General features: G+C 29.9%; 1 protein-coding gene across 1 annotated transcript; it reads left to right on the forward strand.

Annotated features, from left to right (window-relative positions):
* The first annotated feature begins 5,639 nt into the window (after window positions 1–5,639).
* On the forward strand, window positions 5,640–8,201 carry LOC129873885 (LOB domain-containing protein 25-like). Its single transcript, XM_055949070.1, has 2 exons — window positions 5,640–5,828; window positions 7,490–8,201. Exon 2 carries the CDS (start codon window positions 7,491–7,493, stop codon window positions 8,013–8,015), a length of 525 nt encoding a protein of 174 aa, XP_055805045.1. The 5' UTR covers window positions 5,640–5,828; window position 7,490; the 3' UTR covers window positions 8,016–8,201.
* Window positions 8,202–16,946: the final 8,745 nt, after the last annotated feature.

The following is a 16,946-nucleotide window of genomic DNA, read 5'->3' on the forward strand; positions in this document are numbered from 1 at the left end:
TAATAGGTTTATTTAAGCCCCACCTTTTTTCTATTATTCTTTTTTTAAAAAAAAACTTCTAAAAACTAGCAGAAGTAATACTTTTATAAAGATGCTAATTGAAAGTTGAAACCATCATATACAGAATCTAGGGTATATCTTAATTCCTAAAGCTAGCATATATATCAATATATTATGCAGGAATTCAAATAAAAATACAATAGACATAAAATAATGAAATAAATTGAAAATGTAGTTGGGGTCAGAGGCATATACTATATAAATAATAAAAAATTAAAGCTCCAATAATCCACTTCCTAATCATTAGCAGCACATTTCCTTTGACCTTTTGTGATTACTATATATTTTTTCTGCAGCCCTTTTCTAAGCTAGTGTCTATTAATTTTCTTAAAATTTAATTAATTACAAACAGCCTCTGGCAGAAATGCAAGGTAAGGCTGCGTACAACAGACCCTTGTGGTCGGGTCCTACCCCGGACTCTGCGCATAGCGGGAGCTTAAGTGCACCGGGCTACCCTTTTTTTTTACAAAACACACAAGATGTGTGATAATTGATGATGTATCTCGAGGCAAATTCAAAATTTGAAGGTATAAATACTTTATTCAATTATTCAATTTAAGTATATACAGTGAAGTGAGGCTATAGTCTGTGATTATATTTATATGGAGTAATTGATGTGATGCGATGTCATTTTATGTATATCGACACTTGCGAATAATAATAGGCACAAACAAATATTTATATATATCGATATAAACTCATATTTTAATTTCTTGATCTGTCCCTTGATATGCGATATGCAATGCAACGGGCATGCGTGTTAGGTACTTTTCTTTTCTTTCAAGATTCGATTTTATATATATAGGAACCAATTAAATAGCGCATCAGTAAGATGTGACAATGATAATATGGAAATTCAATATTTCTAAATTTTTCTTATCTTAACTTTATTAAAATAAATTATGAGCTAAATTTCAATCGAAATGGATATGGTTAACCTTCACAATAAAAAATTGGCCTCAATAATTGATTTCCTTTGATTAATAATCTATAAAGTATGGATTCATGTATCTCAAAAATATGAAAATGCTTACATAAATTACTATTTTATTTACGATGATGAGAGATTTCCACAATCAGAATGGATTCCCACCTCCCAAAAAGAAGAAGCCCTTAATTAATACTTCATAATTGCGACTCATTATTTAATCCCTTCACCACTAACTTAAGCACTGCTTTGAAAAATTAGGAAAAAAACAAAAAATAAATAAATAAGGAGAGGAGAGGTGCTTGATAATTGAAATGTCCCACGTTAATGAATGAATGAATTCTGAATTTTTTATAAGCTTTGAATAATTTTTTTGTTGTTTGAGTTATCTTTTGAAGTATGTTAAATCAAATTCGACATGATATCAAATTTAGGTCCAATGTGAGACCCTAAAAAATTAAAGAGTTGCGATGGGTGAAAAATACCCTTAATCCATTAATATGCACGCACTAGTCCAGCCAAGTGGAACCTCTGATGTTTGGATTCGAGAAAGGTGATGAATGGAATGTGCGCAATTCTTCTTATTTACGCTAATTTTGGGGCTGTGAATTACGTTCAAGACCTAATTAAATGATTCAATAAAATAAATATATTTATTGTTAACCATAATAAAGTGATAATTATGTATATTCATACACATGACAGTTATTGTATACACATGACATGTATTTATCAGGACGTCAAACTAAAATCACCATCCATCCATACAATTAACAAAAAAGATTATTTTGTAGTTTCTTGCTATATATTTCAAGAAAGTTAACTCGATTAATCAGAGAATTCCTTTTTGTACCATATATGGCGGAAATAACTATCTAATTCAATGTAATCTCGAATTGGCATCGGACACGTGACCATTTAAAAGTTAGCTACTAGTACACTATATGTACCAAAAAAAAAAGAAGAGGAAAGATAAAAACAAATGATTTTTTTTCATGATGACATGTGTTTTCTATGATTTTTTGTCAATTTTATTATTTGTATCTTAATTAATTTTCTATGTTAGTAAATACATAGTTCTTAGTGGTAGTATGCAGAATTTTACTTCAAGTTTGTATCAACATTTCAAGAAATAAGCTAATAAATAAATTCTATAATGACAAGCTGCATCATTTTTATTATATTTATATCTAGCATTTTTATTTTTCATTATTATCTAAAGATACATGTCTAAAAAATAAATAAATTATAAAACTGGTGTCTTTTGACACCGCTTACGACGCGACAAGGTATATCAGTGTGTTGAGAATATAATTTAAGTAAAATAAAAGTGCTCAATTTCACAAGTTAGGTTTTTAGATGAAGATCAAACACTTCAACTGGCATGGCTCATGAATATAGAATCAAGCCCATGTACATAAAAAGACTGTTAATAATATAATTAAGTAAATAAAAATATGTTTTCAGCTTTTCACTAATAATTGTGATTGTCCCTTTCCACCACACTTATTTAATTTGTATAGTACAAAGTGTTACTACAGAAATTCAACTTTTTTTCAGACAACTACTGATAACATCCTATTTGTCTAGCATTACTGAAAGGGACAGATTATTGAACTATTCGTGTAAATATTATCCGTCCTCTCATGAAAGATTTTGGATCAGTGAATTGACATTATTGTTCACATGGACACAAAAAGATTGTAAGACTTCAATAATAGAGGCTATGATGTTTTTAGGTGAGCTCAATAATACAACCTAATGTTTTTTTATCAACTAGATTTGAGGAATATCCATGTATATGGTAGGTGGAGTGATTTTTTTCTATATGAACCTTCGACAAGAATTTTACTTTTCAATTTATATGATTTAATTTGGATTTACATAAAATTTAAGAAATAAAAAGATATTTTTAAAATTTATGGTCTAAAATAAGTCATTAATATTTGTATGGTTATAAATCATTTTATTGAGGATAAAATAAATATTTTTAAAGTTTAATCATTATTAAATATAAAAATGTGTCTTTTTTAGATTGATTATTTGGGTGTCTTCCTTTAAAGATAACATACACCAATCACCCACTATCAATAAAGTGTTAATGCAACATCGAGCACAAAATTAGCTCAATACCACGAACACTCAGGTCTTTGATTCACCAAAAATGGACTATGACATTAGAAAAAGAGTTCTTTCTTATATGTAAAGACATATGGAGAGTTTCTTTATGTGTATTTCTGCCAAAGCTCAAATGTGTCAATCGGAAAATCATACTTATAGGCTATATATGCTAAACAATGAAACTAATAGGAAACCATATAATCAAAAAGACACAACTCATACGTAAATAGAAATGTATCATTCTTCTTGAAATATAATTCTTTTTTCAAACGTCTATATATCACGTATGCATGATTTAGTCAAGTGGAAAAAATAAACAGTAAAAGAGTATATGAAAATAGTAAGCGGCACTTGTTATGTTGTTGTAAAATACTATTCCTAATTTTCAAAGAAATGAAAGTTGAATTTGCTGAACCAAACAAATAGAATGAAACAAATAGCATAAAAACAAAAAGGACAATATTCACAAATCGTATGACATAATTGACTCTGCAAGCCTGCGTGCTTCGGTTTCTAATTTCCTGTTCATTTGATTATTTATTTAAGGAAGATAGGGTAAAATTGAAAATAAAAATTTATCTTAATTTATTCAGTATAAATCAAAGACATGTTTTATACTATGCCTTGTGTATTTCACTTTTAGTACAATGAATTAAACATCTATCAATAAAAATACATCATAATTTTGTCATTATTTAATTAACTTGTTTCGCTATTAAACAACCCCTAGTGATTTAAGCTACATTTATGTTTAGTAACTAGTAATATCATTTTACATTATCGGTATAATTAATCAGCTATAACAGTTTATTACTATGTATGTCAACAACAACAGCCTACCATGTGTGAAATTTCACAAAGTTACGAGGTTTGAGGAGGATAGAGTGTATGCAATTATATCCCCACCTCAAAGGTAGAGAGGTTATTTCTGACAATCCTTGGCTCAAGAAAAAATAGTCTAGCAAAAGAAACAGATAATAGCAAAAAACAACAAATAGTAATATAACAAAAATACGATAATCGAGGTACAAGGAATCAACATATAGTATCAGAAATCGAAGGTCAAGAAACTACAAAAGCAATAGTATGACTACTAATATAAACGGATAAAATAAGACAACAGACTGCTACCTACTAACCTTATTTTATATACATCCTAATATGTGTCTATATCTAAGATCGTGTTCTGGTAAGTTGAAATTACATCATGTCATATTTAATCACCTTTGTCCAATACTTTTTCGGTCATCCTCTATCTCTCATGAAAACCATCTATAGTGAACCTTTAACACCTCCGCTTTGGGTCATCCATCCAACTTCTCTTCACATGTCTGAACCATCTCAATGTTGCTTTCTGCATCTTATCCTCCATCGAAGACAGTACATTCCCACCTTCTCCCAAATATCTTAATTGCTATGTATGCAGTTCAACTATACCAGACTTATTATACAATGTATCTACGATTGTAGGTTAACTTAATATGTTATCAAAGCCCAAATTCAATTGGCCTAGTATAACGAAGGCAGGTGATAGTGTTAGGCTTGGTTTACTTCTCCTTACGATCTTATAGACCCACACATACAAAAAAATCTAGTTGCGGACTTTGGTTGCAAAAATTGATATCTGTATCGTGATGGACCACAAGTTAAGGAACTTAGTTTGATGGCGAGATTGTTGGGTGTGTGAGTAAATTCCCACATTGGTAGCTGAAAAGATTGAGAAGCTACATATAAGGTGTAGGATCTCCTAATGGTGTGAGGTGTTTTGGAAAAAACTTTGCAGGTTTGCCCCAAGCGGACAATATCACATTATTTTAAGAGTATTTTAAGATCATTTTAGCCCAACAACTGGTATCAGAGCCCAGTTTCAGTAGACGAGTATGATGAAGTCAAATCATGGTGTGTGACTCGATTTACTTCCCTTACGAGCTTAGAGACTCACACATACAAAAAGAAGCTATTTGCGTTCTTTGATTGCCATAAAATACTCAGATGATGTGGGGGCATACAGTGGATGATCATGATGATGGATCAAAGACTCACATTGGTGCCTGAAAAGATTGGGAAAATATATATATAAGATATACGATCTCTTAATAGTTTGGGGCCTTCTAGGAAAAATCATACGGACTTCGCCAAAAGCAGACAAAATCACACTGTATTAAGAATATTTTGAACCACTTTAACCCAAGAAATTTGAATTACCCAAAAAATAATAGTATACTTTTAATTAATTACTAAATTAGGCCTACAATACTATACCAGTCGCATCCGTGCTTCTTTTGTTTGTTCTTGTTCTTCTGAGAGGGACAGTAATTAATTTTTGAAGCATCAAAAGTGTGGTATTGTTTTGTATGTACTCAAAAATTGAATGTGAAGCAAGAACATATCATGACAGTATACAATAATCTCTAATTAAATTGGAGTATAATTAAAAGTCGGCAGGGGCTTTACAGTCACTAATATTGTTAATTAATTATTGCAACCCCGTCCCTATTTATTATGGTTGGTCTTTTTGCTTTCCATTCACTTATGTAATGTTGTAATATATACTTATTGCCTTCTAGCTCTTCTTTCTCTCTCAACTTTTTGTTCTAGGGTTTTCTTCCCTTTCAACTCTTTTTTTTTTTTTTAAATCTAATGGTGAAATATTCTTTAATCATAGGAGAATCAAGGGACAAAGCTTGAAAATTTGTCACAACACCAAGAAGATCAAGAGGTATCACAAGCTCTATATAGTTATCTTCTTCTTTTTTCCGTACTCTTTAATATGTTTCCCTTTCAATTTCTATATATATGTAAGATGTAGATCTATATGTATATTACCTTTAGACGTTTTCATATATATATATATGGATGTGTTTAATTGGCATATTTTGATAAGGAGAGTCAAATGAAATAACACTTGTGTAACTTTTAGATTTTGTACGTATAATTTGCTCTAAAAAAAAGTCTTGTTTTGCGGAACTTTAATTTGCAGGTGGAATATATGTCAGAATAAAATCATAAGAGACTTTAGAAGTAGTAGTAAGTCCACATGTCATGTTCACCACTAGAAAGGGAATCAATGATTGATAGAATTTTATAGCTAAACAATAAAAATTTCATGTTAATTTCATTTAATAATGGACTATAAGAAACTTCAATGAGGTAGAAGTTTTTTAACGATGGATTACCTAGAAATTATCGATAAACTCCGTAGCTAATTCTATATTTTCTTGTAGTGATTTGGCTAGCTATTGATGACTTAACTTCCCCAGACGCCAAATTAATTAGAGGCTCAATTTGAGTGTGATTTTAGTTTGATCCGATCTCATAAATTGGAGGATTTTTCCTGGTTTAATATGTTTAAGAAAATATTAATGATCACCCTTTTTGTAATTATTTAAATGTATAAAGCAGAACTAGCAACAAGGGAAAAAGAGGCTGAATATATATATATATATATATGATCAAAACTACAAGTTTGTTGCTGATTGAGCCAAATATATACAAAAATATACGAGTAGCTAGTAATTAATTTAAATTTAGTACTCAAGCAACTGCACGACAAAACACTTTAATTAAGGATTAATAACAATTAATTAGGTGTTTCTCATCACACTTTTGAGAAGATCTATCTCCAGTAGAAGGAAAATGGATGTAAGTTTGATGTTAGAAATAATGTTACCGAAATATTTTATCCTCGTGTTTTTCCTTTAATATATATGTTCCGGAAAAAAAGAGGGGAGTATTTCATTAGCTTCAATCTTTAGTGTGTATATAGGTATCATGTATATTTTGATTGAATTAGTGACAAAAGAAAAAATGTCAGTGGTTATTATCAGTATTTCAATTAGAATATGTTGTTCGCCATGCGATGTTTTTTCAAATAGCTAGTTTGGTAGAATTGAAATGGGAAAATCATATTTTATACCACAAATTTTTCATTGATTCATGATGAAAACAACCTATATTTCTAGTGTTGCGGATGAATTTATGTTTTGTGAACTAATAGTGTGAAACAATTTATTTGACTATCATGTTGTGTTAATCCGATATAAAATAAGAATAAGTACCTCTACATATCAATTATCAAGTATGCTATTGTAACATGAAAATAGAGTAATAGAATATCACTTAACATATTAGAATTTGAAATTTAAGTTTTTGCACTGACATATATATAGTATAAGATTCTTTAATACCATCATGTTAATTCAATCGACATACAACAATAAGTACTTTTAACTCTTCATAGAACGCATGATATGGCGATAATTTCAAAAATAAAATAATCTATTATAACATGTTAAATTAATCTAATGATGCGAAAATATGACTATATAACTTAAACTCATTGCGAATTAACACAAATTCGCAATTTCTTTACTTAAGCAGGATGTCTTCTACCTGCAGCTACTCTAATCCTCCATGCGCGGCTTGCAAATTCTTGAGAAGAAAATGCTTGCCAAGTTGCGTTTTTGCACCTTATTTTCCTCCTGGGGAGCCAATAAAGTTCACAACGGTACACAAAGTATTCGGGGCCAGCAATGTGAGCAAGCTCTTGAACGAAATCGAGCCTCATCAGAGAGAAGATGCAGTCAATTCTCTAGCTTATGAAGCTGAGGCGCGGTTAAAAGATCCTGTCTATGGATGTGTAGGAGCAATTTCAGTTCTTCAAAGGCAAGTAATTCGCCTCCAGAAGGAACTCGATGCCACGAATGCTGATTTAATGCGATACGCGAATTATGAACAAGTTAATAATAATCAACAAATGGTAAATCATCAAGAAAGGAATAATTTTCAATATGGGAGAAAAATGGTTAATCATGGTTACTATAATTATACTTCTGCATGGAACAATGGTATTTCAGGAGATCACAACAATATTGGTACTGATAATTGTACTGATGGTGGAAGGTGAGGAATTGAAGTCCAGAATCACTAATTAAGTTGATTTTGGTAATTAACTTTGAATGTACAAAATAAATATTGTATATTTGGTGGATTATTGAGTGTTAATCGTACGTTATATAGGTGGAGATATATGTTCGATTTATGCTAAAATAATGTAGGCTTAACTATCAAGGTATTGTTGTATTTGTTCCAATCTTTGAGGCCCAGAGTTGATCATCAGTTGAATTCTTGAAACCGCATGATGCCTTTAACTTTTTTCTCTCATTTCAATGTGAGGTCGACTTAAAGACAACACGATGTGTACTGAAATAGCGTATGAAATTAAGATCATATATACATTATCCCAAAAATTCTTACTTTTTTGAATCTTTTTTCTTTTACCTTACTACTAAGTCAATAGCGTATGAAATTAGTTGTCTACTGTAGCAGGATCCGGAAAGCAAAAGTTGTTCATGTCGGGAATTATCAACTTGAACCCGCCTTTAATTTACCGTAAAAAAATGTTAGATTGAGTTAGGTCCAAGATCTATCATAGTATCAAAATAAGGCTTTTACTATTACGTCTCCAAATAATAGATTGTTCATGCATTGAATACCAGACACTATTTGGGCGTGCCGGGGATGATGAATGAAATTAGACCCTTACGATAGTTTGTGCACGCATTCAGTACTGGATAGTGTCTAGGTGTGCAAGGGGTGATGAATTATTCCCACATTAAAGATAGATGAGTTCCTTGAACTGTTATATGATCTTGAACAATCCTCCCCTAATAAGCTAATTTTTGAATTAATTAAATTACTTAATCATTTAAATACCTAGTAGCATTGTTGAAATTACTATCATATGATCACCAAAGAGAATGATTTAGGGAATTTATTAATGTTGATGCCAAAATATGAATTTCAAATGCACAAATGAAAGTGAGACGCAGGCTCATGTAAACGAAAATTGGAAAGTGACGATCGACCGCACCCTTCCTTCAAACAATAAAATAATTAAAGACAGAGGATATGAACAAAAAATAAAAATAAGCAAGAGTATGATAGAAGTCATCTATTAGGAAAATGTTTTGGGGGATAATTATTGGACTGAATAATTCGATGGTCTAATTTATGAGATATGTACAAAGTATATTAGATAGTAATATATACCTTATATTAAAATATACATATAATATGTATATTTAAACAAAAATATACTTTGGTGATGTTTATGTTATCAAAAAAATAATTTAATTTTTTTAAAAAAGTGACTTTTCTCCTTCGAGGGCAAAAATATGTTATCCTTTATATATATAGCCGCCCCTATACTAACAAAGATTCCAATGTCCATTTTAGTGATGCTTAGCGCCCGTTTGGATCTGCCTACTTTAGGTATTTTGTAACAACCCCTAAAATGTTGTATGTCGGTATTTCAATTCTCGACGAAAATAATACAGCCTCTGTATTTTGGGCATAACTTTTCATAAGTTGGTCCAAATTAGGTGATTCAAATTTCTGGGTAATCACAACATCCTTACCTACAACTTTCATGAAGAACATAACTTCAAATTCGGAGTATAAGTAGGTCAAATAAATTAATCTTTGCAAGATATAGTGCTGTGACGGAATTGAGTGTTGATAGAAGAAAATTCATATCTCACTGTAGGTTGCTCCAAATTGGTTGATTCTTGAATGATATGAAACTAGACTTCCATATCTACAATTCTTATGAAGACACCAAATCCTAATAAGAAATTTATCTTATTTAAACGTAGCTTCGAAAACGAGTATTCTGTTAAAAAGAACTCATCTTACCTACCATGGAAACATCTAGATGCATTTGACATCATGCATGACATAAATTGTCCTCCATTTAACATCATCCATGACATCAATATATTCCATTAAATTTTCAGATTTTTCTTTATAATTATTTTATTTATAGTTAGGTCCCTCTTTCCCACCTATAAATACCCACCTTATTTCCTCATTTTATTCATCAAGCTTTCTTAAGCATTTCTTCTCTCTATATACTTCTTCTCAAATATAGTTTTAGTTTTAGTAGTATAAAAATACTACTCCGGTGATTCTTATACTCCGGGTAGTACACAAAACGCTCCGGCGAGAAGAAAAGGCTAGGGGTCCAAGAGTGTTCCAATTCGGAGTAAACCTTCGGATTTAAGGTATGTAAGGCTTTCATACCATCAGATTGAGTTCGTCCATGCGCCCAATATTTAAATTCATTATAATTGAGTTATAGTTGAGTTTTATCCAAATCTTGAATTCTAAATGAATTAATTCTTCTTCTATTGAGTTAGATATATTTATGCATTAATATTATTATTATTGTTATCTCTCATATTATTGGAATTATTGTTCATGGCTACTTTCCCATGAATCCTAATTGATTTGATGTTCATGAATATTTTTACACATGTTTTGAGTAAAGATGTTGGCTTTTTATTATTTTTATTGATAAAAAGAGAGTTATATGAATTAATACTATATATGTATTTTATTGAGTTTTGAAAGAGCAAAAGAGTTGAATTTGAATGAATTTGAGAAAATGATATTTTGAGCAAGATGTTTTGATGAGATGTAAATGATGTTTTTGGAAGTATAATGATTGATGAACATGAAATGAGATGAGTTTGATGATTTAAATTAAAGTCCAATGAGACTAGATGATGAGTTTAATATGAGCACATATTTTGGAAGTAGTATTGAGCACCGAGTTGGGTAAGAGTTTAATTGACTCAAACCTCATAACTACGTAGCCAGCGTAGGATGGAGGCTATGCCTCTTAAGTCCCAAAAAGAGGACTTTGATGAATGGATCCAAGATGGTGATGTCCTTTACCCTGGCAAGGTATTGGATGGATGTGGCAACGACATCGCTTCGTTGTATCATCGCTAGCTCATAAGTGATGGTTGTCGGTTAGAGAAACTCCCACTGAGTAAGCATTGCTTATTACTATTATTTTTATTATTATATTTTAAACTTGCATTACATATTCATGTTGAGATGATGTTGAGTTCTGGGCTGAGTTTTCTTGAGAGGAGTTTTTTTGATATCTAACATTACCTTCCTGCCATTTTACATACTCGTACATTCCACGTACTGACGTCATTCGACCTGCATCGTTTTATGATGCAGATACAGGTGTTAGAGATCCTCAACAGGCGCATCGTTGAAGATCATTTCTTTTCAGCTATTTGGTGAGTCCTTCTTGTATTCGAAGGAACTCCTTATCCTTTTATTATTGTTGAGTGTGATGTTTCTTTTGAGGTAGCCATGGATATGTCATTGGCACCATCTAAGAGTATTAGAGGCTTCATAGACAGAGTCTGATGATGTAATCGGAGTAGTTCTCCTTAGAAACTACTTCTTATAAGAATTATCTATTTTTCCTTTGATTATGACAAGCCCACATTAGTATTCTTAAGTCTTCCGCTGATGAATAAATAAGAAATGAGACCAAGTGGTTCTCTCGGAAGCCAGAAATGGTTTCTGAGTGCCGGCCACGCCTAGGGTACCCTCTCGGGGCGTGACATATTTTTAAGTCAAAATAAATTTTAAGCAATTTTGAAGTGTTTGAGTAATATTAAAAAGTGTTTATAAATATTTATTTTTAAGCCAAAATAACAAAAATAAGTCAAAAGTCATAAATTAAAAATTCTAACTTATGATTTTTGAGTTATAAGTCATAAGTCAAAAGTCGGTCCAAACAAGTCATTAGTCCGTTGCGATTGTGTGCTATACAAGCTAGTGTCAATGAGTACGGACAAATCAATTACTACTAGTTCCTTTCAATTTATTTGTTTCAGTTATTATTTGGACGGTTAAAATATATATTTTTTAACAAGTAAGGCGATTAATAGTACTTTTTATATAGTTTCTAAATATGTAAAAAATAAAATAGTAAATTTTATAATTGAATTCACATCAAACATTAGTTAATTTGACTTTCTTATATATATGTAGTTAAAATTCATTAAAAATTAGCACGACCTTAGGGCTCCCACATGGACATTTGCACTCCATCTTGCAATTCAGATTGGGTTGAAGGGGCATAGAATTGAAATGATGGAAATAATATATTGAACTATTTTAGTCCAATGACTAGTATCAGAGTCTAGATTTAGTGAGACGAGCATGACGGAGATTGCCGATGATATGAGGCTTGGTTAAAGTTCTCTTACATGTCATGCCCCAAACTTAAAAAGACGTGATAGACACCCGGTGTCTCGAGCAAACCATACATAACTCGCTTAATTATACTCCTGAACCTCTTGGGCTGACAAGGCCTCTACATAAACAAATGCATTCAATTCATTTTTTCCCATTTTTTACAAGGTGGTTAAACCCCTTGCTATGGACTTCATCATTTCTGTACATAGTTTGAATTCTCCAACGCCTAATCTTGCTCACCAGTTGCCTGTAAAGCTCACGTCAACAAATTTTCTGCTTTTAAATATATAATTATTCAATTCAATATTTCAAGTTGTCTTACTTTATTTTTTAGTCTGTTAATTAAAAAAGAATATCTCACTTCTTTTTTTGGTAATTCTTCTTATGAACACCTATCATAAATAGTCTCTTAACTATAGGAGTAGGTCTAAAATGGTCTCTTAGGTACACACTTATCGGATTTAGTCTTTTAACTATTTAAAAATTTATCATGTTTGGTTCCTTAACTATACACTTACCGATTTTAGTCCCTTAACAATACACTTATCAGTTACTGATTTTAGTCCTTTAAGTATTCAAATAGTTATCAGGTTTGATCTCTTATCCATTTTTACACAAATTTAGATATATATTAACGGAATTTATGCATCAATGAAATTAAATCATTAACCTATTTTTCAGTTGTTTCTCTCTCCCGCTATTTTTTCTTCAAATTACTCTTATGAAAAGAACCTTACCTCAACGATTCAAAATAAAATTCATGAGAAAAGAAAATATAAGTCATAGTTTTATTCAACAGAGAATAAGATAAATCATATTATTGCTATTAACAACTTGAATATACCAAAATTTATTATAAAAAGGAAAAAACTACTACCCGTTAGGTGTGGGGACAGATTTATTTATATTTAATAGAAACGAATTTCTTACCGTAAGAATAAAATTAAAATGTCTATTCTCACATGTTTTTATTCCAAATTTTGTACTCCAACGACTTTATTGAAGGAAATTTATTTAATTATTCAGGAATTGAAATTTCTAAAATGGTAGATTTGCAACTTTTATTAGTTTTTCTAAATTTGAAATAGATCGATTTTATTATTCTGTTCGCTTTATTTTACGTAGAGAAATTTGAGTAATAAGATAAAATCTCTTATTTTTCTTTTGTATGAAAAATAAAATTAAAAAATTTGTGATGATTATGTATTGTTGCTAAAGAAGGGAACACAACATATTCAAGTCATTAGCAACAATAATATGCTTCATTTTATCCTCCATTGAATAAAATTAGGACTTATATCTTCTTTTCTCATTAATTTAATTTTCAATCGTTGAGGTTATTATTCTTTTCATAAGGGTAATTTGAAGGGGGGGAATGTAGCGGGAAGAGAGAAACAACTGAAAAAATGGGTTAAAGATTTTATTTCACGAATGGATGAGTTCCGTTAATATAAATCTAAGTTATTTGTATAAAAATGGATAAGAGACCAAATCTAATAACTATTTAAATATTTAAAGGACTAAAACCTGTAAGTGTATAGTTAAAGGACTAAAATCGATAAATATATAGTTAAGAGACCAAATATGATAAGTTTTTGAATTGTTCAAGAACTAAATCCAGTAAATGTATAGTTAATGGACCATTTTAGACCTACTCTTATAGTTAATGAACTATTTATGATATTCAGAAAAATAAAATGAAATAAAGGGAGTAATATATATTCATATATATTACTGTCTAGAGCTGGTGAACTGATTGGATTGATGCATATTCTTCAGAAGCAACATCAATATGCATGCATTAATTCAAGTACAAAGCAAGTATTTGTTCTGATGTGTTTGTGCTTTTATCTCATTCTTTGTTTCCTAAAATACAACAATAGCCTAAAAGGTATTTTTTTTTATAAAAAAGATAGAAAAAGAAATTAACCAAACATGTTACAAAAGTACTATACATGTATTCAATATTCATAATCAAACAAATAGAGATGTCTTGTTCAGAACATGACATTAGTGTCAAGTGTCACCTTCACTAGGCCATGGACTTGTCTTCTATTTTGGATGAATCCCTTATGGTTTGCTCCAGCTTGATTCGATTAGTCTTAATAATTAACTTGTACTTTAAGCTTTTGCTTTACCAACTCCTTGATATTTGACAGTTTTTATTTTAAGAAGCTATTCCAATATTTTAAAAAGAAAACTTGTTACATCAAAGGAGAAAAAGGATCAAAAATGGAAATTATTAAGCTACCTTCGTAACAAGTTGAATTTGTACCATGAAAATTATGAGTATTAGAAAAAAAAATTGTAATCAAAGTGTAAAAATGATTTATGAACTGTGTTTGGCCATTAATATAAATTGAAGTTGTTGTTTTATCTTTTGCGAATAATTTAAAGTGAAAACAGTTTTTTGGTGTTATTCAAATTTCAAAAAAAAAATGAAATTCAACTTCAAGTTGAATTTTGAAATGATATGATCAAACGTGTTTTTCGAGAGTTCTAACTCCCGGAAAAAAAAGGTAAAAATATTTCATGGTCAAACACCTCCTAAAGGATAAGAAAAAGATGACTTGATATATAGTCTAAAATTTAATTTCATCCTTACACCACAACTTTTACTAAATATGAATAATATATGCATGCATGCCAAAGAAGCGAATAGCGACAACAACAATAACTACACTTCAATCCTCAAATAAATTAACGTCGACTAATGAGAATTCATTATGAATTAACAAGTTTAAAACTAATACACAAAAAAGTCTTTGAAGAATCATTTTCTTCTCGTCAAATTATAAAAAACTACTATACTTATTTTTTTGCTCAAACGTTTTGTATGTATAAATGCAATGGACCAGCAGGAATGGGGACGAACACTAAGAATAAATGAAAAGGATATGCTGACTATTAATTCATTTAATTAATATTAGCATTTATTATTAATAATAGATAATATTATTATTATTATATGGTCAACAAGGGTGGGCGATACGGGCCCGATAGTGTGAAACACCCATGTGTGATCAAAAAGAAAACAAGGTATCCGAGGCTCAACTATAACATTTTACCTGAAATTTAATTAAAGAATGAAAAAATTATATTATTTAAATTTCAAATTTAAAAATAAAAAGAAAAGGAAAAATTGTCAACATATATTTGGATATGAACATCTTGTATGACTTTATACTATTACGGAATTATCAATTGACTCACGAACTTAAATAAAAATTAAGGATCACTTATAATGATTTGTGGAACTTGACTTGACATAATAAAATGAGAAACTTGGGCATTTTCACTAAAAATTCATTTTTAAGAGAGAACGATTCCATTTGACAACCCTTTTCATTTAATCTATCCTCATTTCACGCTGAAAAAAAAGACACTCAATTTAGTTACGGAACTACTACATTCATTTCACATTTGAATTTTGTATATGAAAAAAAAATCGGTTGAAAGTGTCATTTCTAAATAGGCCGTGCAGTTTGCGATTTGAATTTAGTTGAAACTCCAATGTGATATCTGAACACCGGATAAAAAATTAAAATTAAATTAAATTTAGTATGATAATTTTTTTAGTTTACCACTTCTAGAGGATGTTAGAAAAAAAGATTAATGCTACCCAATCCGTTTCAATTTCTTTATCTAGTTTTTATTTGATACAAAGTTTTAAAAAATAAAAATTTGAATCTTGTGTTTATAAATTAAATATGTGTAGAATTGATCAAAATATCTTTTAATCTTAAATATAGGGGTGTTCACGGTTTAGGTAAAAATTGATCCGAATCGAAAAATCAAACCAAACCGTTCAAATAAATCGATTTTTTATTTGGTTTGTTTTACATGTTAAAAAATCGATAATATTTGATTTGGTTTTGATTTTGTTAAAAAAATGAAGAAATAACTGAACCGACAAATTATATACATATTTTTCTTATAATTATATATATATAATATATATTATTTTTTATGCAAAAAATACAACACGTTAATTTAAAATAGTAAAGTATGATACGTCTTTTTTTGTACAACCATATCATTAGCTTATGTATTATTCAGTAAGTTTATGTTGTTTAGTACATTGGATTAACTAATAAAATAAGCTGAAAGTTAAACATAATTAAAGTTCCGGTATAAGATTCAAAATGGCAAGAAGACAATTTTTTTTATTGAATTATTGTCTTTTTTTTCTCTTTTGAATTTATCTTTTATTTTATTTTTGTGTATGGTTAATAACCGAATAACCAAATCAAACCTAACCGAATAACCAAACTAAACCAAACCGAAACCGATAACAGCCAAACTGATGGATGTATATTTTATTTGATTTGATTTGGTTATAATAGTTTTTAAATCGATTAAATTGGTTTGGTTTTGATTTTGACCAATAACCAACCTAAACCGATTCTTGAACACCCCTACTTAAATATACTACGTGGAAAGTGAAAATTTAAAAATTACCAAAAAAAAAGTTTCTTTTAGAAATGAATCTAAAAAGGTGAAACGAATAAATTGAAATGAATAGGGTATAAAATACTACTCCCTTTGTCCTATTTTATGTGGCCCCATTTGATTGGGCACGAAATTTATGAAATAAGAAAATATTTTGTTAGATTTACCAAAGTGACCTTATTAAAGCTTCCGTTTAGTTGACTTTTATTCACAATAAAACATTAAATAAGACCCAATGAGCACAAAATGGGAATATTAGTCATCAAATAAGTAAATATAACATTATTTTTGAGATGAAGTAAAACAGAAAGAA

This window comes from Solanum dulcamara, chromosome 11 (genome assembly GCF_947179165.1).
Source record: "Solanum dulcamara chromosome 11, daSolDulc1.2, whole genome shotgun sequence".
Lineage (NCBI taxonomy): Eukaryota > Viridiplantae > Streptophyta > Magnoliopsida > Solanales > Solanaceae > Solanum > Solanum dulcamara.

What these genes read in the sequence shown, in the direction of transcription:
- LOC129873885 (XM_055949070.1), top strand. Translation starts at nt 7,491, where the DNA reads ATGTCTTCTACCTGCAGCTACTCTAATCCTCCATGCGCGGCTTGCAAA.